Raw genomic sequence first — 24,915 nt, 5'->3', positions numbered from 1 at the left:
GATAATCTCATGAAATGGCCATAATGAAATGGGGCTGACCCTCTACACCTGACTCACTCGGTTCTAGTTCAGGGAATCCCAATGGAGATTAAGATGAAACAAGCCTCCCACCCCCCTCAAGGCTGTTCCAGTGCTTCTGATGAGGAGAGGGCTCAGAGATGTCAAACCTGCAATCTCTGGGCTAGAATTTTCTTTTGAAGTGGCCCCCAGTGTCTCACTGATGTCGTCAAACAGCTTGCCACTCAAAGGCATGCACAGTCTGCGGTGCTGGCAACACTGGTGTACATGCATATGTATATGAGTATGTGCTTCAAATAGCACTTGTCATCACCTTAGCAACGAGCCATCACCTACCTCTCTACCTGGTGTTCTGTCTTTGTAAAGAGGTTTTTTATCTGGAACAGACAAGCTGAGAGGTATAAAGGAAGGAAGTAGGTGATGGAGGGAGAGCGATGAACGATGAAAGGGGGTTGGGGGGAACATTGAACACGGTATTTCAGGTGATTTGCCGACGACATTCATATTGTTCACATTTTTTTCTTCAATTTCAAAAACTTCTTTTCATTTGAGTTTTCATCAAACTGGATTGTCCATGGATTTTTAGCACTCATGAGAAACCCAAGAGTACTCCGCCCTTTTTGTTCTCCTCCTTTGTCTTTTCTTTCCCTTTATTTTTCTTTCCTCTCCTTTTTCAAAGTATTCTCACATCAAAGACAGTGTAGCTCAGCCACAGGCATTTTGAGTAAAGCATAAAGCTTCTAGAATTTCAAAGTGTTTGATGGCTGCTACAATTTATGGCTGGTTGTAACTTATGTGCAGCAGTGTTATTCCCCTGTCTTGGTTTTATAGGTGAATGAGATGTTGATGTACAGCATCAGGGCTGGTTTTTGACCGTTTGACCCCCCCTACGTGGGTCCAGCACTTTTGTCTCTACTGAAATGTCCAAATATTGGATGGATTGCCATTACATTTTGTAGATATATTCATGGTTCCCAGAGGATGGATCCTACAGACTTACTGTAAGTGATCCCCTGACTTTTCACCACCATAGGATCAACATTTCTATTTGTTCAGCACTTTGGTTTATGAGCAAATAACTGCATAAGTATGACATTTCTTTTGGCCATAGCTGCAACATTTCTTTGTGTTGAATGGTAATGAGCTAATTTTAACATTAAACCTGCTAAATGCTTATGTCATTTAACTCAAATCAAATCAACTTATATTGTCACACATGTTCACAGCACAGCACACAGGGATATTATTCCTTATTTAACCCATCCTAATATTAAAACTATGTGCAACTAGTATACAATGACCGCGGAGCAGTTTGGGGGTCTGGTGCCTTGCCCAACAGCTAGCGTGGCAGTAGACTCTTGTTTTGTACATGTGTTTGTGTGTGTGTGCACGTATCTTGCACAGTGTGACCTTTTGTGGCCTCTTAACTTCAGACCAAAGTTTTTTTTTCTCCTCCTCTCCTTAATTTAGAGCATTCTTGACTTATGACCTTTCGAAAGACAATGTCCAGCTTCCCGAGTCACTCCCTTAATTTTTTCTTTTTTTTACTCCCTCTAAAGACCAGCTATTCTTTATCTGTCACACATTACCAGTAATATATCCTCCATATGTTCATACAGAAACACAATCTAGTGAAGGAACATTATCCCCCAAAATGGCTTTGTAATCCTGAGACTGTTTTGTCTCTTGGTGTGTTATATGGACTGTGAGAATCCCATTCATTTCCAAATGTTTGACAATGGGGGTGACAGTTCTGACAATAGAGCCCCACTATACCAGTGAGCAGACAATAGCAACACATCAGCTCCCTGCTGAAGCCAGGTTGGTGGCTGGCAGTCCTGACCCTTTCTTCTTGCACACACACACACACACACACACACAAAGAGACAGAGATACTCACGGTTGACATGATGTCATAATGTAAATAACACTCGTATTTTTCTCTCCCCTCTCTCTTCAGTGCATGTGTGTTGCTGCCATGGCGACCATGGCTCCACCCCTCACATTTCTTCTCCTGCTGCTCCAACTGGCGGATGGCTCATTCCCAGAGGAACCCAGTCCGCTCAGCTACGTCCCTGTAGAGGGTATGTTTCCTTCCTGCTGTGTGTGTGTGGGTGGGACTGTATGTGCAGCGTTCATGATGAATGGCTTCATTGCAGTGGTGGAAATCGGGGGTCAAGGGTCAAAGCTTGTGTGTGTGGAGCGGCTTTCTAGCTACCCAGGCATATAGATAGATAAAGAGACTTCAATCTGTCTCCCAATGGCTGTATTGTAGGCTGATAAATATGACAGAGAAAGAAAGATGTAAAGACAGAAAGAAAGAGAGCAAGAGAAATGATTGTTATGGATTTTGAGCAGCCCAGGAAGATGAGAAAGTTTGAGACGATTGGATTGGAGGGGGTAATACAAGAGAGAAGGCTCAGGGAAAAGAGAAGGGGTGGAGACAGGTGGAGATGGATTGCTACGTCCTCCTCTCTCCCTCCCCTGCAGTCAAGGACAATGAGACGTTCTACCAATCTGTCTCCTGATGATGAGGGCTCCCTGTGGAGAACGTTGTCCTCCACTTTGAAACTTTCTCATATTCCGATACTGCGACTCCCACTTATCTGAAATGTAGGGAGGAGAGGGAGCTAACTCCTTTTTTATGGTAAAATTACAGTAATGGTTGCACACAGGTTTTGTCATTATGGAGCTGCAAGCATCAACAAAAGCAAAACAAAACACACTTAAAGGATAAAAGTGTTTCAGTGTATTTATGCTGCTCCAATCATCTTTAGATACTATTCAAATTAAGGTTAGAGACATTTTGAGCGTAAATATAGATTGACTTGCTCTGTTATCAACTCTCAAAGTATCCTTCAGCAAGTCTTTTTAGGAGGTGTTTAACTCTGCTCCACTGTGTGCTCATGTCAGTTGTGCGGAGGTATCCAGTGTTCTTGGGCAGAGCTCATCGTTCAGCTCAGAGACAGGATCTGCACATCCAGACAGTCCTCCAAGTCAACCGCACGCTCTACATAGGAGCCAGGTAACCAACGGCAACCACCTCCAACTGTGTATTACTGACGTGTTCGCATTAATATCCTTTTGCTCTTCGTTTGATGCCTCAGCTTCCATCTGCTGTCACTTTGCAGAGGACATTTTCTGTTTCTGTTTGTTGTAGCGAGTAAGCATTCAATCTTGTTGTTAAATGCCAAGTGAAAGCTGTTTGTTCACATTACTCTTATAAATGATAGGAATAGTGAACTGGAGTAGCAAATAGTGTTCCCTTGGCCAAAATAAAAACCACAGAATTCAAACTTAGTTTTAATGTCACTGCTTTAGCAGGTTTGAACAGATTTGTGTCACCAAAAACACAAACAGATGGCAGTCGAACAGAAATGGTGTGACAATAAAAAACAATTCCAAGGCAACAACAACAATAGCATAACTTTAACTATAAATGAGTCAGGCCACTGTTGTATTCTACAATTTGTTTCCCCAATGAGTATTAACATTTAAATTGCTGTCATTCTGTAAACCCTCCGAAATGGGAAAAATGACATTTGCTGTGAGATAAAATCCTAGAACAAGATGATTCTGATTACACAAATAAAACATGTTAAAATTGCTAACCCCTTCCCTATTGTTTACATTATATATCAGACACATATAATATTACATTGGTCCTGATTTGTTGTGTGTTTTGTAGAGATGACTTGTACAGAGTGGAATTGGATAACATGGCAGGTGATGAGATGTTCTACAGCAAGGTAAGACACACAAAACCAAACATGCACTAACAACTGAAAATGTACACACATAACAAACTTACTCAGACTTTGGTGTGTTCCTTTGGCAGAAACGAACATGGGAATCCAATAAGAACGACATTCGAGTGTGCCGGATGAAGGGCAAACATGAGGTACAGTGCTTGTACACAGCACTCTGAGATGTACATGCATCAACAGCATCAATACTATCACACGCATGGACAGACACTTCAGCTCTTATAGAAACCTTATTTCCTTTGAGTGCGACTGCATACGGTATTTACACAAAACCTCGTTAACTCAGTGAAACGTTGCCCAGGCCGAAAGATATCCATGAAGCTTGAAAGCCACTGTCTTGCACACCTGCATTGTGCCAATCTTCATATATCTCATCCTAGCCTGTGGGGAAGAATATTGGGGCAATTATGTGTGTATATGAAGTGATATATCACAATGTTTTGAGATATTAAAGGTGTGTGAGACAATCTACAAAAGAGAGAGATTTGATGGGATCGTAATGTAAATTATAAGCTTTATTATATAAATGTAGCATTGCCACCTGAAAAATCCAATCTGGGCGTATCTCGTGGAAAAAGAGAAAGAGGCAAGACGAAACATTATAAAGCAAACTGAGCAGAAAGAGTGACAGCCTCGGGGAGGAAAGAGTAATTGAAATCAGTTGAGGAAGGGATGGGATGTGTGTAGGTGGAGGAAAAGTGGGTAAGAAACACATAAGGAGAATAGGGCAGCCACCGGGTGGCAAGAAACAGCCAGAGCGACAACAAAAGAAAAAGATGTGTTGCTTCAGAGAACACAGATGTATGAAGAAAATATGTATGAGCAAAACAAGATGTAATAAAAGACAGGAAGAGAAAGATGTGCCCAAGGTAGAGAGATGGCGAGACTATAAGAGGATGAAGACAAAAGACAGAAGGTTGAAGCTTAAGCCCACTAACTCACATAAAGAGATCAAATTATAAGGCTCAGGGTACATGATGCAGCTGTGAATCATCTGATACATAGAACAGACATAATACTTTACTATTAGGTAAGTGTGCATATAAAGTCATGAGAGTCCAAAAATAAACATTTTTCACAGCACTTTGAATCTTTGCCATTGTGTGGAAAGCACAGATGGAATTACTGACATTAACGGTGGAAGCAATACTTGGGAACTGAACTGAAACACCTGTATGGAATGCATCCATCACTAAGAAGACTAAAACTTCACTCATATGCTTTCTTGCCGAGAGATAGATAATATTCATACCAATCTCTGAGTCATGTCTGTACAGTAACTTTGTAGCGAGACTGGTAACAGGGTAAAACGGCTAACGTTAGCCTGGTTCAAAGCTATCAAAATCTGCAAAGCAGCACTGCTCACTGATTAACAGTTTATATGCCTTTTGTTTCATTCAAATTGCCGAGACTTCAGGAAGCATAACCGGCCTTAATACGGGAATGGGTTCATTTGTATTCATCATGTAATTTTATAAGCGCCGGTACACAGAGACAGGCTGCTTTTATACAAACTACTTCCTGCTTGAATCTCAGTAGCTAGCAACCAAATATCCTGCAATAAAATCTAACTCTTGCTAACATCATTAAATACCAATTGTTTATACTGATGAACAAATAATCAATGATCAATGTGTATTCCAGTTCCATATAATTCACATCTGTGAATTCATACTATCAGACACTGTTGTAGACACAAAGAGATGGAGGAGCTGAGCAGTGTCATCAAGTTTCAGATTCAGTATCTGCGGCTCAACCCGCAGTCTCCACTTTGAAGGCTTTCAAAGTCCCTGTCCTTTTTGTTCCTCCAGATGGAGTGTGGTTGAAGGTGTTAGGGATAGTTTTATACCGCAGTGTTCATACTTCACAGTTGCAGCCTTCTTGCTCTGACTGGTAGTTTTAAATTTAGTTTTGGTTCAAAACTGTTGCCCCGTAACTGATTTTTTTCTCCTCACTAATCGTTTTCTTTGTGTTTTTCTCTATAGGGAGAGTGCCGTAATTTCATCAAGGTTTTGCTCAGCCAGCACGGTGGCCTGTTTGTATGTGGAACAAATGCCTTCAACCCACTGTGTGCCAACTACACTGTTAGTATACATCTATCTGTCAGCTGGCCACTCTCTGTGTGTTTGCCAGTTTGATTATCTGTCTATATATATTTTTTCTTTTTGCAGAAAGACACTCTAGAAATGGTGGGAGAGCCTGTCAGTGGGATGGCACGCTGCCCTTATGATCCGCGACATGCCAATGTGGCTCTATTTGCAGGTAGTATCTTCAGTTGGCACACTAAAGGATGAAGAATTCAGGGTTTCTAGCAGACATCAGACTCAGTTTTAAGCTCCAGACATTTGAAACCTCTGTGCCCTTGTGTCTTCCTTTACAAATGATTCATAGTCAGACCTCTCGCTGCATTGCTTGTTTGGTTTTAATCTTCCTGACCTTGTGCTATCTCTCCAATCTGTATCTTCCCCTTCTTCTTCTTCTTCTTCTTCTTCTTCTTCTTCTTCTTCTTAATCTCCTCCTTTCCTCTTGCTATGCTTCTCTCTCACTCTCAGATGGAAGCCTCTTTACTGGTACTGTGACAGACTTCCTGGCCATCGATGCAGTGATCTATCGTAGCCTTGGCGACAGCCCCGCCCTCCGCACAGTCAAACACGACTCCAAATGGTTCAGAGGTACTTTTAGAAACATTAAAATGACTCTCCTGCGTCAGACACCCTCAATTGATAGTCCCGAAACAAATATCACAAACCATCACTATTATCTGCAATAGTTTACTAAAAACTGAAATTGTTGCGGCAATATTTTCATGGAGCTAAATAATAAGCTACATTCAATGAAACCAAACATGATAAAAACCTATATTTAATAGATTTATTTGACATAAAACATGCTCAGATGTGATGTATTTAGGTTAGTTTGACGGTTTTGACAGAGTGAGTTTATGAGAGTTTGTGAAAAAAACAAGGCGGGCAGGCCAAAGCTGCAACAGTGCCTGCATGAATAAATGATAAATAATGTGTATCGTCTTGTCCAAGATGATCAAATTAACAGGTTATGAATATTTGATGAGCGAGCCCCGTGGACAGCAATGGCCCATGTGTATGTGACTGTTATTACAGCTCCATTTCGCAGGCTTTTTTTTTTTTGGCCCCTGGCAATACGTCGCTACTGATCTGTATGTGTGTGCGTGTGCGTGCGTGTGTGTGTGTGTGTGTGTGTAATTGTGTTTTTCTCATATTATTTTTCAGAGCCCTACTTTGTGAGCTCCATGGAGTGGGGGCCTCATATTTATTTCTTCTTCAGAGAGATGGCCATGGAGTTTCACCATCTAGAGAAGGTGCTTTCTTACTCTTCCTTTCTTCGTATTTTATTCCATTTTCCGTCTATTCTTCTAAACAGTGCTTGTTTTATTCCAGGTGATGGTGTCTCGTGTAGCTCGTGTGTGTAAAGCAGACCTGGGTGGCTCCCAGCGCGTCCTCGAGAAACAGTGGACCACATTTCTGAAGGCGCGACTCAACTGCTCCGTGCCGGGAGATTCACACTTTTACTTCAACCTCTTGCACGCCACGAGCAAAATCATCCACATGCAGGGACGAGACGTCATCCTGGGTCTCTTCTCCACGCCACCAAACAGGTACAGAGATGCAACCAATGTGCACACAAACAAGCACCAACGCTACTCTTCTCATCATGGTCTTATTTTTTGTTTTCCGTTGGTAGCATCCCCGGCTCTGCGGTGTGTGTGTTTGACATGCAGCAGCTCGCTCATGTCTTTGAGGGCCGGTTCAAAGAGCAGAAATCCCCCGAGTCTATTTGGACTCCTGTGCCGGACGAAGCAGTGCCTAAACCGAGGTATTGTTATGCAAAGTATACGTGAGCCGTTCTTGGGCAAAATACTGCAGTGCTGCTTTACTGAGTATCTGTCTACATATGTAGTCAACTTACTCCCTGCTATAAGCTCCAGATGTCAATCACACAACAGCTTGCCTACTATTCAGCAAATTTTCTCATACAGCCTCCAGCAGCCGCAAAAAGAACTCCGCTGGCTCTTTTCTTCTTGCTCTCTCTCGACTTCTATCGCTCTCTCTATCCTCTTCCAATCTGTCTATTCCTCAACTCTCACTGTTCTGTCTCTTTCTCTGTCTGCAGACCAGGAGGATGTGCAGTGCAGGGATCAAGATATAGCTCTTCTACCACGCTGCCTGATGAAGTACTGAACTTTGTGAAGACCCACCCACTGATGGACGAGACCGTTCCACTCCTGGGGCACAGACCTTGGGTGGTCAAGACTATGGGACGGTACGCATACTGACTCAGTGTTTGATAGAGCCCATGAAGAACTTTTTATAGCATAAAAATGAATGGAAGTGTAAATGTGCATCATAGCTTGTAAGAAGGGTAGGAAACAAAGCATGATTGATTGAATGTGGTTTCCCAATGGATGTTTTCTAGGTACCAGCTGACAACTATGGTGGTGGACACTGAAGCTGGTCCTCATAAGAACCGTACCGTCTTGTTCCTGGGCTCTACCCGAGGAACCATCCTGAAGTTTCTAATCATTTACAGCGGAGATTCTGTCTCCCACGGCAGTGTGTTTCTGGAGGAGGTGGAAGGATTCACCCAGAGAAGTGAGTAGAAGTCAAGACATTTCGTTCTTGATCTTCATTTAGTTATTGAAATGTTGTTGCAGGTAGATATGGTCTCGTGCTGCCTTCTTCTATTTGAGAACTTAAGAGCAGCAGCGACAGTTCACACAAGAACTATCTGCAATTACACTTATTTAGAAAATTTGATTTAAACTTGTTTCAGGTGCAGCTAATAAAACTTACAGTTGTGTTCAGAAATATAGAAAGAGTTGGATTTTAAGGTTGCATCTATAGACTGTTTATAATAAGTGGACGTAGGTGAAGTCACCCATTGGTTTGTGGACTGCTTGTAAGCCTTGAGTCTCGGCGTTTTTACAACCAGAAGTGACACGAGAGGGTGTAGATAAATACAACCGAACACTGAATACAAGTTTTTAGGCGATCAAATGTTACAATTATTTTTCATGAACTGAAAAAAAAAGATGACTCACAGACCGGAAAACGCTGTGGTAGTAGTCAGTCACTAGGTAGCCACACCTCAATGCATACCCTGCTTTAACGCGACCATCATTTACTAAATGAACTTCATGTGGTATTGACGAAGACTTGAAACCAGCAATTGAGACCATAAACTAATGTTTACAATGTTTAATGTTTTCTAATAATTTAACTGAGAAGTAGGAACATGTTCTCATAGACTTCCATACATTCTGACTTATTTTTGCAACCAGAGAATTCACCCCCTGATAGTTATTAGAAATAATACAATTTTAAGCCACTAATGCATCGGCTTCCCTTTTCAGATCAGTAGGTTGCCGCCTAGTTGCAACTTACACTCTTTATTATTGATTAATGTGAAAATGATCCATTTAGTTAATTTAATAAAAAAATATTTAAACAAAGTTAAAATATACTTTAAAGTGTCCATTATAAGGTCGAAGGTTATTAATCAAATGGTTTGTTTTATTCGAAAAACAGTCCAAAACCAAAACATTTAAAGAAAAGCATAAAACGTGCACTTTTGAGAGGCGAGTTTGAACTCTATGAACTTCATATCAGCTTGTCTTCATGATGAAAATTGTTGTTGAATGTATCCTAATATCTACAAACTATTTCTGTTTTGATGTTTTCCAACCTTTTGAAGCAGCAGAAATACATTATAACTTAGATTTGACTATTCTCTTGTGTATTAATGTGAAAGACCTGGTCAGAAAAAAAGGACTTTGGCTTCATCCACTGTCAGTTTATACAAAAGAGGGTTTATTTCTTCATATCACACAGCTCTGGCTCTGGGTTGTGTCTCAGCAGGCCTAGATCAAACAGTGCTGATTGTGTGACCCTTTGTATAAGGGTTAGGTCATGAGACTGTCTGACTACCAACAGATGAGGCCTTTGACCCAGTCACAACTTGATTTGAGGCCAAAGGGTGTACGTCGTCTCCTCTCGGCTGGCTCCTTACCCTCTGTTTCCCGTCTTCACTCTTCTGTGTCTTGCTGTCTGCAGGTGTGGTGAGGACTCTCCTCCAGCTCGTCAGCTCTTGTCTCTGTCGTTGGACCGGACCAGTCACACGCTGCTGCTGGCCTTCCCCTCCTGTCTGGTCCGAATGCCCACATCTCGCTGCCACCTCCACTCACGCTGCATGAAGTAAGTGACACACCGCACCTGTTTTTGTCTTTAAGAGTATTTTTCTTCCCCTCAAGGTTTCTTTGTATGATAATTCGGGATGAATACCAGATGAGGATTCATCATTTGACCAGTGATCCACATATAACATTTGAAAACAAATGATCAAATAACAAGAGATTCACAATCAGAGAGACGTCCAGTGGTTCAATGGCCCCACTGTGCCAGATAGACAATAAACACGCTAACTCCCTGCAAATACATAGCTGTAACACTTGTTGCCCAGTTTGATTTTTTCTCTCAATTTCCCAAGGAGAGTTCCTGCTAAGAATCATAAAAATGGCCACTCGGAAAATCAGGTCAGTACTCAATCTTTCTAAACTTGTTATTTTCATTTGGCGTGTAGGAGTTGTCTAGCCTCCAGGGACCCGTACTGTGGCTGGACCAGAGGCAGCACCTGCTCCTTCCTGAGACCAGGCACACGGTGAGAATAACACACACACACACACACACACACACACACACACACACATGCAACACACCTGCTGCCTAAGACTCAGACCAAGATATTATATGTGGAGAGTTTTTATTGGCAAAGTTCCAACATTCCTGTATGCTCTACATGAAAGGTCTGGCAAGTAAGCTAGTGTTGAATATCGAGAATAAATGCTAAACGATGGCACTTTCTTCTTGTAGTTTGAGCAACGTGGATTCAGTTCTCATGACTGCAAGCAACACATATGTAAAAAAACAAAGAAACAGACATAACGTACATATTGTGGACAACGACACTCAGTAATTCGAATCAAACTGGGGGAAATGCACAAAAGAAGAACATTTTAAGGCAAAAGATTAAGAAATGGCCAAACAAACACATTAAATGTTCTATAGTTACATATAAGAAAACAGCAGTGGTAAATATATAAGGTCATAAGGACATATTAAACAATATAAGTCAGTTAAGTGCAAAAGCTTTCTTTTTTTACTTATTAATATATTTGAGGCTGTCATAGTAATTTCATACAGTTGGTCTTTTTCCCATTTTCGTCAAAAAGTTTAAATAAAGCTGTACAATAATGTTAAAATGTTGTTATGAATATGTAAACATTCATATTATTTCAAAGTATTATTTATTTTAATTTTTAATTAAAACAGTAAGGCTGTGTGGGTGTATAGTATTTGATTTAGCATGAGTTATAGTATTAAATACCAACCGTATCAATAATAATAGTAACATTTTATAAATTCATATTCCCATAAACAAAATTAAGATTTATTGTATCAAGTCAAACAGTGTACGCAGTATCGCAATCCGTACTTCCTGTGGCTGACCCTGACCTCTGACCTCTGACCTCCCTGAGGGATGATAGCAAGCACAAGGAGAAAATCAATAGTGTATCCTATTACACTGGATGACGCATCAATATGTGCCATATCACTTTGGTTGCTAACTATCAACGAATGTCCCCATTAATGTACAGTTTTGCATGCATGAACATGTTCATATAGCACTTGTTTCTGTTCTGTTCTGTAAACAGTCGTCATGAGAGATACCGTAACTGTATAAAATGAATTGAGGGCACTATAATTACATGTTTCCTGCCGGATGATGCTTGTATATGAAGAGTAATATGGAAGTCTGAAGTGCTGATCTCTGTGTGTTGCAGGCTGCCTTTTCAACAAGATGTGGAATATGGAAACACCACCTCCCATCTAGGAGACTGTGATGGTAGGTTTGCAGCATTATGACATTTATGTTTCTGGCTGCGTACGGCGGACTGAGACGCCTAGTGGCTAAATCCCTCATTACACCTGTCTGCTTGTCACTGAACATTTTGTTCTGAGAAAAAAACCTCTGATGCTGTACTTCCATGTGAGAGAATATTTAAGACAATTTCTGTAATTGAGGACATTTTTATATAATTATAGGTATAATGGGATTTCCTCAGCAAGATCCACTGAGCAACTGAGTGTTTTGGTGGGGGGGTTTTCAGAGGCTGAATCAGGTGGGAGTGATGATTTTGGTTTCAACCTCACTGCCTACAGGTCAAAACGCTCCCAGTGTGAGACAGTTTCATTAGGATGGGAGAAGTGTAACTGCTGGTGGACAATAACACATCTGAGAGAGGAATGACCCAGGGTAACCGGGAGCAAGCTGGAAAAAGCTGAGCATAAAATACTGATGTCACCTCTGTTGTGAGGCTCAGATGTCACTGCAGCAGTGGGAGAGGGCGTCTCTTTGAACTCTGCTCTGAAATTCACAAAGTCTATGGGGTAAAAAAATAAAAGTACTTTCCTCTGCAGCAGATTCATTTTTAACTGTTTTAGGCCAGTTTAAAAAGAAAACACTTAGGTAGATCCAAATTTCCAAACAGGAAAAAAGTACCTAGCACATTTCCAAGCCTTCATCAAACTCATTTGTTTTAAACTGATGTATAGGCTTCTAATTTTGAACCTGCACTTAGAAACTAGCAGTAAAAGTCAGGAGGCCAAGCTCTAATCCGAGTGGTGAATGTGCAGCAGAGGCCGAGCCAGGGACCGGCATGTGCTGCTGTGTCTGCAGATGGGAGTGATTAGCTGGGTGGAAACACTGAGGTAATAGTTTGCTGCGAGGAGAGACTCACTGACCGGGCTGCAGGATGGAAAGTTGTGAGGTGGAGAGGAGAGGGGAGAAAAAGAGCATTAGCTGCTGTGGTCTGAGCTGTGCTGATGACAAGTGCAAGCCTCTCTGAACCTGGAGCTGGTGGAGCCCCAAGGCCACACTGGAGCGAAGCTCCTTTTTAAAGACAATTACTGTATAATGCTGAACCCCATGTTCACCAATTATGAATGTTATTGCAGTTATTGATTTATTATTTTGTATATCTTGTGAGGGGGAAAACACTGAGTAGCAGAATGGCACTGTGGTAATGATCATTTAAAACTGCCCCTGTGGACAGACATTGGGAGACAATGTCCCTCGTACCGTTCCACTAAATGTTCATCTTTGTAATTGTGTCTTAATCTTTAGGAATGCTGCAGCAGAGTTTGCTGATTGAACCAGAGAGCTTGGTCTCCCTCAACCTGCTTGTGGCATCTGCTGTGTCCGCTTTCACCATCGGAGCGGCGCTCTCTGGCCTCGCCGTCTGCTGGATCATGGCCCATAAAACCTACCAACCGTCGCCACGGCAACACCTCCCAGTCTTCTATCCAGTCGGCGTTGAAAGAGGCCTACTGAATAATGGCAGTGGATGGGAGGCTCCGTGCTCAGTGTGACACGACAGGGAGGTGGGGAGCGCCCCTGCACTCAGGGCGGGGAAACCCTGTTTGTCATGCCCAACGGATGGGTGAAGTCAGGAGAGCTCGACCCGGGTTTCCTGCCAACACCGGAGCACACGCCCCAGCAGAAACGCAGAGGCCTACGACTGTCTGACTCCAACTCTGGAGGGTGGGACACCAGCCAGACGTACCTGGGGGGAGGCTCAGTTGGTCTGGGCTCTCCCTGCCGCATTCCCCCCTCCGTCTACCTGACCACCAGACTCTTCCAGCAGGGGGTGAGGTGGGAGACACAGTGGTGAGAGCCGGGCAAATGATACACCACGCCAGCACTACGTCTGCCTGAGCAGGCAAGAAAAAGGATGTGAAGGGGATGCCCTAAAGCCCCTCTCCGGAAATCTGCAGGAGAATATGTTTACCCCCATGACCCCGCAGGACTCGCCTGAGCGCCGGAGGGTGGTTTCAGCCCCCAGCGCCCCCATGGGATATGGCGAGCCGTTTGCCTTTGCGCTGCCGGCCCAGAAGGATACATTCCTAAGCAGCCACGGCATGGTCCCTGTCCCCCTGCCAACACCCTCCATGCCCGCTCCCAGTGGCCAGGCCTACATGTCCCAGCAACACCCCCCGGGCTGAGCAGGGCTCTGCTGAGAGGGGCCCTGGAGCGAGGGGAGCTGGGCGAGCTGGTGGATCTCAGCAGCTGATGAGTAAGAAGAACTGCAGTGATAGGACTCAGACTGGCCAGTGACTCTTGAGGAAATGAAGTGGATGGGAGCGTTTCCATGTCTAAAACTCTCTTTTTTATTTACATAGATCTCTCTTCTCTCTTCCCTCCTCATTCTGTCCATTCTCCTCTGCCTTCCCTTCTCTTTTCCCTACATCTTTATTTGTCATTCAACCCCTCGAGCTCCTCTGTCAGTGTTTCAGGCTTCACCCCAGATGAGTCTCTCTTTATGGACTGGCTGCTGGGTCTGCCACTCATATCCTGGGCTCACACTAATTGGTCAGATGGACTGAGGTTGTTGCTGTGTCTGCATTGCAGAGGTTGCCTCCCTCGTCCTGCTACTCGGCGGCTGCCAGGATGAGGGAGGAGAGAGCATGTCGAGGAAAGAAAGAAGTAAAGGATAATAGCAAAGGGGGGCAGAAGACAACGGAGACCAAAGTTGGACATGGGCACTTAGAGGCTGCCTTCTCTGTGCAGATTAACTGAGGCTGCAGACCCAGTAAGATACTGCTATAGAAGCGGGATTCCTTTTCCCTCCCTTATCTTGGATAACAATAACAAGACTGCCACCCATCTGTTCTCTGCTACATTACCTGTTGGTCTGATTGCCAACTAGGTACTTGAAGTGAAACTGAGAAATCTTTGCATCGTAGAAGCTGCAGGTGACTCATCAAACAAAAAAACAGACTGTGAACACAAATGTAATGGATGATGAGGAAACGCAAAATCCTTCTCTTTTTTTTGTTTTCTTCTCTCTCTGTCCTCTTTGCTGCACACATACAGTAGATGCATACATGTTTTTGTACAGGTGACGGAGGGTATTTAGTATTCAATGTGTACGAGAAGCACACGCGTGCCAAATGCCCTCTAACCTGTCTCACAGGGATATGGGACCATAATTCACGTCTTGGGAGAGCAGAGTGCAGGACTGAAATGTCAGCACTATTTCTGCCAACCGCATGGTCTCTGTAATGACGGCATCTTAGCCGTCCATCGCTCTATTCGTTTGCCTCCTTACGCACCATGTACAAGAGTACAATTGTACAATGATCAATTATTCCACGAGGACGTCTGGGGAGATTGCACAGCAGAACTGGGCCGAAAGGAGAAAGAGAGGTGTTTAGAGGATTTAAAGTAAATGCACTGTAATATAACAACCTTGTCCTTCACCGTCACTTTAGGTTTTTTTCCCACAAACAAACACACACATTCATTAATGCGGAATTAGAGAACACGGTCCGTTTTTATTAGGAAAAATGTCCACCTAAGCCCACAGTGGGTCACGGTCACACAGACGGGATGAAGAACAGAATGACAGTTTACAGTCGTGGTGATGATTGAAACCTTTGGCCTAACTCAAAGCCAATAGAGGTAATGGAAATGTTCCCAGCAGGCAAATGGGACCATATATCAGCCCATCAAAGTGTCCAGTGCGACAGAATGGTCGACGTTTAGATCAACACAACATGGTGTGAGTGTGTTAGCGAAGAGATGGAAGTCATAAAAAAAGAGACAAGATGAAGAAGCAAAAAGCAAGTAAGACTTCACGAAACGACGGTGGAAAATAGTGAGGATTTGTTAGAAAACTGACCGACTTGATTTTCATGAGCAAATGAATCCTGGTTGAGCTGGTGAGCAGCAATATGTGGTTTATCTGTTACATAGTAAACTTTAATTTAGATAAAAATGATAATGTAAGATGAACAGTAACTCCAAATCAGGCACTGGCTTGCAAACAGAAATAAACATGTATCATATATGATGGAAAATCTGAAAGTTTCATATCAACCCGCTTCTAAGATTGAAATCACAAAGACGCTACTTTTTTTTCTTTTCTTACATCTGCGTGCCAAAACCATGAATGATTTACTGATGCCTGATAACTAAAGCAAAAAACTGAGAGAAACTGTTTTAAAGTGCCATGAAGACCATTTCAGTCAGCAGTGCACCTCGTGTGCTGTGGTCCTGGAGAACTCACTTATTGCAGTATACTTGTGATACGTATGCCTTTGACCTTTACATGCTGAATGTTATATATCATTTTTTTATTTAGATGTCGGCTTGTATTGTTGAAATCATTTGTTTTCAGCTCCCCGTGTCGACTACTTTCATGTCACACTTGTGTAAACTGTAAATATGTGAGACTGAATGCAGACTCTTTGTCACGCCCTTCATGATTATACTGTAATGCCTTCCCCAATGCCATGACATTAGCCATGTTTATTCTGATATGTAATAATAAGGATGTATAAGTAGTTCATAAGCAAACCCTCATTTTGTGTCATATCGGTCCTGATCCTCGGCCATGTTGTCGTGCTCTGTAGTGTAGTGACTGTCTGTCTGTCAACTGCCATACTGGAGGATCTTGAAACTACTAGTCAGTATTGTGATGTGAATGAATGTAGTCATCCTTTTTTCTGTTTATAGTCATTATACTGCTGCAGTAATAAGGAAAAGCACAAACACTTTTCTGTTTGTTTTTGCATTTGAAAAGGAGCTGTTCTGTATCATTTGTGAATAGTGTAAATATTCATCTGTAGGTATAGTGTTTCAGTTTTGGGGGGGATCCTTCATGCTCTTCTGAAACAGGACTGTGTTTGAAGTGTGAGGTTTTGTTTTGTTTTTTTAGGGTTTTTTTTAGTGACAATGCTGTGAATAAGATGTGCTGTACAGTATTTACGTGAATCCGGCTGACTGCTGTTTCCTGTTATTAGAGTAGAGTCGCAGGCCTGACCTCAGCAGAACTGAGCCTTCTCATTTGACTGATGCCTGCTGAGTTTTTTTGCAGTTGTTAAGATACTGCTGTTATAATAACCATCAATCTTTGGAGTACTGCTATAAATGGCATTATATAATTGACTGCTAATGTTGTTGAGTGTGGTTCCGAATGCACTCACAGAAATAAATGCATATCATTATATGCGTATTCACGCAAATACGCACATTTACAAATGCAATACTATTACAGTCTCAAGTAATGTGTATGTCATTAGTATGGAAGCCCATTTACGCCAGTAAAAGAAAAAGATAAGATGAAAATGTAGCTGTGATAATAAAGATATTCTCATGGTAAGTCATAATTCTGAGATAGAAAGTTGAAATTATAAGATACTAAGTCATAATTCTGAGATATAAATTCATGATTATGAGTAAGTCATAATTATTATTATTATAAGAGTTGTTGTGGATTAACTATCTCAGCACAGCAGCTCTTTCACATAGGTTATCCTATTTTGACATAAAAATGAATTGGTGAGTACATTGAAGACTCCTTTTAAACGTGATGAAATACTTCCATTGCTTGCTAATTCACAATTGCTTAATAATTCACATGGCATTGGACTAAGCAAACGCACCCTAGAAAGGATTTGAAGCAAAGAGTAGCATTGATGGCTACGGACAAGCTTGAGCCATTTGGAATTGCAATCAGTGGATGCATTGATGGGTTTTCCAGAAAGATGATACGGCTTGCAGCGTATACAACAAACAATGATCCAAAGATCATGGCTGGCTAACTGGATGCTGTGATCAATGCTGGGGCATGACCTGCCAGACGCAGACTTCATTTAGGAACAGAACATGGACATATGGCTGAAATGCAGAGGCTTTTGCATTGTTCAGAGACCCAAGCTGAGACAGACCGTGGAAACCAGCAGATCCAGCGATGGTGGATGATCTTGCGAAGTGAGCGTGTCCCGTTTTGGATGGACCTATTTGACAATGAGAGAAGATGGCTACTTCTAAGACAACCTTCTGGACAAGTCCTCCACCAGTTTTGTTTTCTTCAAACACTACAGGTAATTGACACATATACATACAGGTGATTGCCCAATACTATTTTTAGAGCTACACATTACCATTGCATAAGAAAGTCATTGCCTATGTTCTGTGCAGAGAATTGTGTAATAAAAGGCATGACATAATGATGGAAAAGACTCTTTTATTTTGGGGTTCTTTGACCACATTTTGATAGCTGTGAAATAGTATTGCAATTTATGTTCAAATTTAATTTTGCAGGTATTGCAGGAAAAGGCACACCTATCACTGTAATGGCATTTTGTCATATACTCTTTATGACTGAATATTATGTGCCTCCTAGGAATAACCTTAATGAGGTTGTATTGAGTTAGAACAACATGTTTACTAATTAATCTGTATATATTTCAGAAACTAAGTAGCACAAAGAGATACAAAAGGGTCCTTTTTAAAACCAGTTTGATTTAATATTTTATTGTACAATTCAGCTATTATAGTGACTCAAGACCTGGAATGACATTTATTTGTTGTATGTTGATTTATCTCAGCACTAAAACTCTTGTTACAAACAACTTACAGTTTCCCTTTTCCCGTCAGATATTTTGAATATTTTAACATTCCCAGTAGGATTTTCCTTCTTTCATGCACATAAATGTCCTATTAACTTTAAACACGCTCATTGATGGAAACAGTATAAGTATAGTATTTAGTTTTGTCACAATCATACGCCAATGATGATAAGACCAATAAAGCACAAAGTGAGTCATTTGTGTGTTATATTTTATTTGAGCCACTACAAAATGAATGAGGCTACTGTCAAATTTAAACTGTAACCAAACATTTCAGTCATATTGTATATTTTAATGAAGTACTCTGACATAACAGGTTAATACACAGTCACTGAGGCCCAGTAAACCAAGCACAGGCTGGTGAGGGGATGAGGCCCCTCCATATTCTTCAAAACACCTCCGGATAACGGAGATTACACTGCTTTGTGGCTTGATATAGTGTGAATGAGATTAAATGTTTTCAAAAGGTTTATGCCTGAGTCAACTCACCAAAAGTGTACTGAACCAATAGCAAAACATGTCAGAGTAGAGACACAATAGTGTGTACAATAGTATAGTTACTTACACACCAGTGTATAAATTGTTTGTAGCAATATTGAATTATTCATTTTTTAAGCCACATCATAGTGTCTTCCAAGTCATTAAGTTGCATTTAAGGGTCCAGCAAATAAACTGGAACCTAAAATATGCGATATGAGACTCACTGTTGTTTTTCATTCTCTAAATTGTATTTTGATAACACACTTTCTGTCTAAACGACAGACGACAAACTAAGTGCACAGTTACAATATCTGCATTACTTTCCAACAAATTAGGAGGATATTACTGTGATGACACTTACCAAATCTTTAATAATTCTGACTTAATTCTAATTATTATTATTATTTTGTCTCTTAAGTATGACTTACCTGGGGGATATGTTTATTATCACAGCTACATTTTCATCTTATTGTTTTATTTTCTCTGGCGGAAATGGGCTTCAATACTTGAGTGCAGTTTATTTTTCTTTAAATTAGACATATTTGTCATCAGATGGACAGTTTCAAACTTAACAGCCATCCAGAGCAGATGCAGACCAAAACACTTTCTTGCATCTACTTTCCTCACCACAAGAGGGAGCTGGACACTGGCCGTCCCTCAGCTGGCCTCAGTGAGGGGGTGAAAGGCTTGAACTCTCATGGGAGTTGCCTGGTCATTAACTGGCTTTGTCTGGCTATGCTGCTGAGCTAGACACCGACTAGTTTTGATGAGAGGTCTAGTGCAGAGATGAGAATAGCACTTGTTCTCTGCTTTGATATCATGCTTTGAACATCACGCAGAGAGCATAAGGTCAGCAAAAGGTTGAGTGAGTTATGTAAAAGGTATTAATATCCCAAAACACACATGAACCCCATGATCATCCCTAATGTAGCTGAAGAGTTCATGCAGCAACTTGATGATTTAGGCAAAAGCAGATGTAACCGATTAAGTTAGATTTGATTCTGCCACTAAACAGGACTTTAAAAAATGTATAGTTATATTAATAAATAATCTATGCAATTAACCAATTTGGAAACAAGCAATCACATGGAACAAGCTGAGAAGTTTATTTTTCCATATCCCGTACACTTCATTGGAATAAATCATGAAAAATCGTCAAATAATAAACATTGCAATCAGTCAGACAGTACTGCAGATTTAAAGGGGTACTCACACGTTTTGGGAATGCACATCCAAAAAGTTGGAGGGCTCACAAGAGACATAATAATAATAAAGATGATGTCTTTTCTGTTTTGCTTAAACAATAGTCTACGATAAGTATATGAAGGGGAAGTAGATACATTTAGTGCAAGATTACCTGGAGCTTTTCTATCTGTTCGGGTCTCCACAATCTTTACTTTCTTCACCCTTGCTGACTAATGACATCACAATTTCCAGTTGAAAGGTCAGCCAAACTGTTGATGACGAAACATCAGTAAATGATGATTTGTAAATGAACATGGAAATTAATTAATCTTTGTTTTGACTTTGTTTAGTTTAGTCAGTGACTCTTACTGCTAACTTAACGCAACTTGATCATCATTGTCATTGCAGCATCCAGGTTTTGGTTGCTTAGTAACAGCAGGTGCGATAGTAGCGCAAACCCCACACCTCCAATTTGTAATGCATGTTTGTGTCAAAAATGTTGAATCTCAAGATCTCATAGATACCTTTCATGAGCAGTAAACTGAACTTGATCAGTGAAGTACCCATTTTAAAATTAGAATTTATTTTAGGCCTTCATTGTCTGAAACCAAATGCTTGGACTCCCACTCACTTATGAATAGAAGCGTTTCAATAGAAAATAATAGCCGATGGAATCGAAACAGCAGTTTGTGGAAGCGATCCATTCAGACACAAGTAAATACACGTGTGCATCTAAGTATTCAAACTGCCAGTTTTCTGGAAATTTGTTTAAAGTAGTTGACAACAAAGCTAACATGGATCGGTGTGTAGCAGACAATGAAAATGATCATGTTTGCTGTGACTATGCCAATGATGCTGTTCTTTTCCTCTGTCTTGTCATCCACCTTTACCAGAATACGGATGATGCAACTGGAACAGAAGACAACAATCGACATTGGAGCGATGTAGCCCAAAAACACCAGAATAACTATAAACTGTGGATGAAGTGGGATATGTTTACATCTTTCAAACAGGTCCAGAGTTTGTTCGGGGTAATTGTCCTCTCGGAATATAACGCATATTGTCAAAAGAAACCCCCAAAGAAGCAAACACACAACAAAAGCGGTCTCTTTCTTCTTCCTCCATGATCTAGCCTGCAGTGGGAACCTTATAACCAGGTAGCGATGGACACTGATGGCCGTGGTGGTCAGGATGCTGGCGTACATGTTGATGAAATGTAAGAATATGAGGAAAGTACACAAGTGAGTCTTGGGCAGGCAGAAGAAGGCATCATAGATCCTCAAGGGAAGGAAGAGGATGAGGGTGGTATCAGCTATAGCCAGGTTGAGCATGTAGATGTGGGTGTCTGTCCAGGAGGCCCGTTTGGCCATGAAGGCATGCAGAGCAGCAGCATTGACAAGGAAACCCAGGAGAAACACTGCGCTGTAAGCCAAACCCTGAAGGGTATCCACTTTGCATGCAGCGATGGTAATGTTGGTGTTGTTATCTGAACAAAGTGTCCATGGGTCAGAGTGAAAAAATAATTAGTATGTTACATTACATTACATTACATGTCATTTAGCTGACGCGCTTTATCCAAAGCGACTTACAATAAATACTAACAAAAAATGTTAGTTAAGAGAAGGAGTAAATACTGAGATGCAACTTAGAAGAAGCACATAAACAAACGCTCCATAGCTATTACTTTATTAAAGGGCAGGTTCTCCTTGGGTCTTAAAACAATATCCACATGCCCATGTGTAGGGCTACATTTAAAATGCTCGCTATAATCGTTCTTCCAAAAGAGTACGCCAGTGATTTAGTATTACACTAACATTACATATTGTCGGTCTCACGGTGGACAAAAAGATCTCAGTAAACATTGTAAACATGGGTTTATGGTCTCAATCACTAGTGTCAAGTCCTCCTCAATACAGCACAATGTTCATTTAGCGAACCAATGCCCCATTTAGAGTCAATCGACGATGGAGCAGGTCAGCTTGAGGGGTGCAGCTACCGTGTGACAGCTCGCTAATACGGCATTGCCTGTTCTGGGAGTTGTCCATGTTTCTTAGCATTTTAACCCTTTCACAGTGTTTCATACTCTGTTCAGTTCACCAGAAGTAATTGTAACCGTTTTGGTCGCCTAGAAATGTCTTACGCTGCGTTCGGTTGCACTAAACTGCACCCTCTCTTGTCTTAGTACGCCACTTCCTCCTCCACACCCCCGGACTTTTTCATTTTCAAACTTGTAGTCTACAGATTCTGCTAACACTGTAATCCTGTTAGGTGTGGACAAGATAATTGATTACAGCAACCATATTTGTTTTATATCTCCTCTCTTTTATATCTCTTATGAGCATGTGAGCCTTGAAACATGTGAATCTCCTTTTCATATATATATATATATATATATATATATATATATATATATATATATATATATATATATATATATATATATATATAGTAGGACTTGTTGTTTTGGTTACTCATCATACAACAACTGATCATTACTTCCTTTTATTATTTCTTAAGAACTGAAGAACTTACTCTTTTTAACTCTCTTTTCATTTCCCAAACAGCTAAACAGAAACAGCAGTGGTAAACAACACCAGTATACAGTTAAAATTGGTGAAAGACCAAAAAACACAGCTGTGTGTTACTCGTCCCAATTATCCAATAAAAGAAAGACTTACCATATAAACATGAACCTGAATGGATTGTAGGCGGCTGCACCAGCATATCTATGTCTTCTTGAAACGTGCAAACCCGTGTGAAGCTCTGCTACATTTCTTCTCTTTTTGACATGTGTCGGTCTCTGTGGCTAAAAGTGTGAGATGAGCTAAATCTGCTAAAGGCCGCAGACCACAGACAGAGTTCCCCTTGTTGTTCCACAGTGATATGTGCCTGTTCCATTATTATGCATCAGAGATGAATCATATGTATATGTGGGTAGTAAGAAACCGGGGTCACACTTTGTTTTCCACGACTTGGTGTCATATTCTTTTGCATTTCTACTCTTACCTCCTTGCACCATATAATATCCTATTTGTACTATAAGTCAGTGCTATTCACATTTACACTTGTGGATCTGCAACCCAAGTGGTTATTTTCAGCAACGGTGTTACAGAGGAAAAACAAGGTCACACTGTGGAGTTGGAGGTCAAGAGCTACACTGACAATGCCAGACTGGAAGGAAATTGCAAAATAAATCATGTATTTGAGCAATATACTTAGGTTTAAAGCACAGCCACTCCACGCTGCAACAGCTAGATTGTAAAGAGAAGTGAAAACTAAAAACTAACACAACCTCAGAAATGACACTTGCCAACAAACCTTGAAGGTAATGGGGCTTTTGCCTCCTTGATTGGGTACATTTTTGTCCCGTGCTTTTTTTTCTGTTGTCATGGTCAAGCTAAAATATCCTGTAATTTCTGCTAAGCTTGTCAACAACTGACAGCCACAGGCCTCTGGTGTAAACCTGTGTTTATGAAATAACCTTTTTTAAATGAAGGTTCTGGATTCAATAGAACACAGTTAATTGAAACAGCCTGAGAAACCATCAAGACATCTGTAAGCCTCTCTCTGTCTTCATGTAGTTCTGGCAAACCTGCTCCACATTCATGAGTTGTTTTGTCAACATGTCCCTCATCAGAGGGGGGGAGGGGGGGGGGGGGGGGGGGGCAGGTCGCCATCATTCCGCAAGCCAGACGTTGCACAATGATGGCTACCTTAATGGGCTTTAATAGAAATGGAGCCACGCAGCGTTTGTGTGTCTGCATCATGTGGCTGGTATTGTATTCACCTTGTGAGTGTGCGTGACGTCATGGCAGAAAATGTGGTGCAGGGGAAAAACCAGAGAATGTGAACAATAGTGTTGCAACCGCAAATTATGCAGATAGGAAACTTTACAAGGTTTAAAATTATACATAACATTACAAACTACTCAATATTGTAGGAGCAAATATGACAATGACTGTTCTGGCTTATGTTTAAGGTGGAAGCACCATGTTGGCACTTGTGTGCATTTAATTTGGCTCCGTCGGAGATTCATAACTTTGGGGTTGAAATGGGAACCAAATATCCTCCATAATACAATGTCGTATTGAGCTCAATCCTCTCCAATGTATCCTAGGCCTACATGCTGCCTTAAACAGATATAAGAGAATCACTACTGTGCTCGATTCCCCATCTTACAGCATTGGCTAGACAGCGCCAAACCATCTGTTGCTAGCTGGCTTCTCAATATTCTACAACTTCTCCCATTGGAAAGACTCACACATGTTCTCCAGGGAGACATGAACAGCTTTTTTTCTCCGTGTGGAACCATTTAATGGATTTTATTGGCGAGGACAATGCCGAAACCATACGAAGAGGCTTTTCAACGTTGGGAACCAAGTGACTCAGGTGAAGGGATGGGTCCACAATATTTACTATGATTTTGTTGTTGTGACTGATATAATATGGGTTTTTCGTGATATGCAATTCCGTTGAACCCTTTTTCTCTAGCATTGGTTGTCGATGTGTCTGTCTTCCTGTGTAGCTAGCTGCCGTGTTGTACATAATCTTTCTTGGGGTGACATTCGGCAAGTGGCCTGTGTAAACTGAAAATAAATTGGTGGTAAGAATGAGAACATTCATTAATATATAATTGTTATAGTAGGTTCAATATGGAGGATGATGATTTATGTCTGACTTATGTCTCTGTTTTCTTGTAGGTTTTCTGTTTTTGTCTGATCGTTCGTATAGTTGGTTGTTATGCTGTTGTGTATTCTTTATTATTTTTTATTTTTGTTGTTGTTTTATGTTGTCTAGTTTGAGGTCATGTGTAATTTGAATAAACTTAAAATAAACGTATTGAAAGAAAGGAAACTTTACAGGTGTACAGGCTTGCCAAAGTTCAAAGATGGGTGTGATCTGAGTGAGGCATTGGAAGCAGGGAGGCAGTAAGTCTTGATTTGGCATTGAGGCGG

At 41.2% G+C, this 24,915-nt stretch overlaps 2 protein-coding genes across 2 annotated transcripts; one reads left to right on the top strand and one right to left on the bottom strand.

Moving 5' to 3' along the window:
- The first annotated feature begins 1,981 nt into the window (after positions 1–1,981).
- Positions 1,982–13,994, top strand: LOC117746605 (semaphorin-6B-like). The gene is given in 24 exon segments (XM_034555851.1): positions 1,982–2,102; positions 2,932–3,043; positions 3,707–3,767; positions 3,857–3,919; positions 5,771–5,869; positions 5,957–6,047; positions 6,338–6,457; positions 7,034–7,122; positions 7,202–7,419; positions 7,506–7,637; positions 7,935–8,084; positions 8,238–8,423; positions 9,875–10,015; positions 10,401–10,478; positions 11,662–11,723; positions 13,005–13,138; positions 13,140–13,193; positions 13,196–13,223; positions 13,226–13,530; positions 13,532–13,615; positions 13,618–13,668; positions 13,670–13,871; positions 13,874–13,939; positions 13,942–13,994. Coding segments are annotated over 24 exon segments (2,700 nt in total).
- Positions 13,995–19,884: 5,890 nt separating this feature from the next.
- Positions 19,885–22,829, bottom strand: LOC117746644 (G-protein coupled receptor 35). The gene is made up of 2 exons (XM_034555912.1): positions 22,639–22,829; positions 19,885–21,446 (listed from the first exon to the last, which is right to left on the bottom strand). Exons 1-2 carry the CDS (start codon positions 22,682–22,684, stop codon positions 20,701–20,703), a joined length of 792 nt encoding a protein of 263 aa, XP_034411803.1. The 5' UTR covers positions 22,685–22,829; the 3' UTR covers positions 19,885–20,700.
- Between the last annotated feature and the right edge of the window lie 2,086 nt (positions 22,830–24,915).

The sequence above is a fragment of the Cyclopterus lumpus genome, chromosome 17 (assembly GCF_009769545.1).
Source record: "Cyclopterus lumpus isolate fCycLum1 chromosome 17, fCycLum1.pri, whole genome shotgun sequence".
NCBI lineage: Eukaryota > Metazoa > Chordata > Actinopteri > Perciformes > Cyclopteridae > Cyclopterus > Cyclopterus lumpus.
Note: the sequence above shows the minus strand (reverse complement) of the source record. Positions and strands in the feature narration are given on the sequence as shown.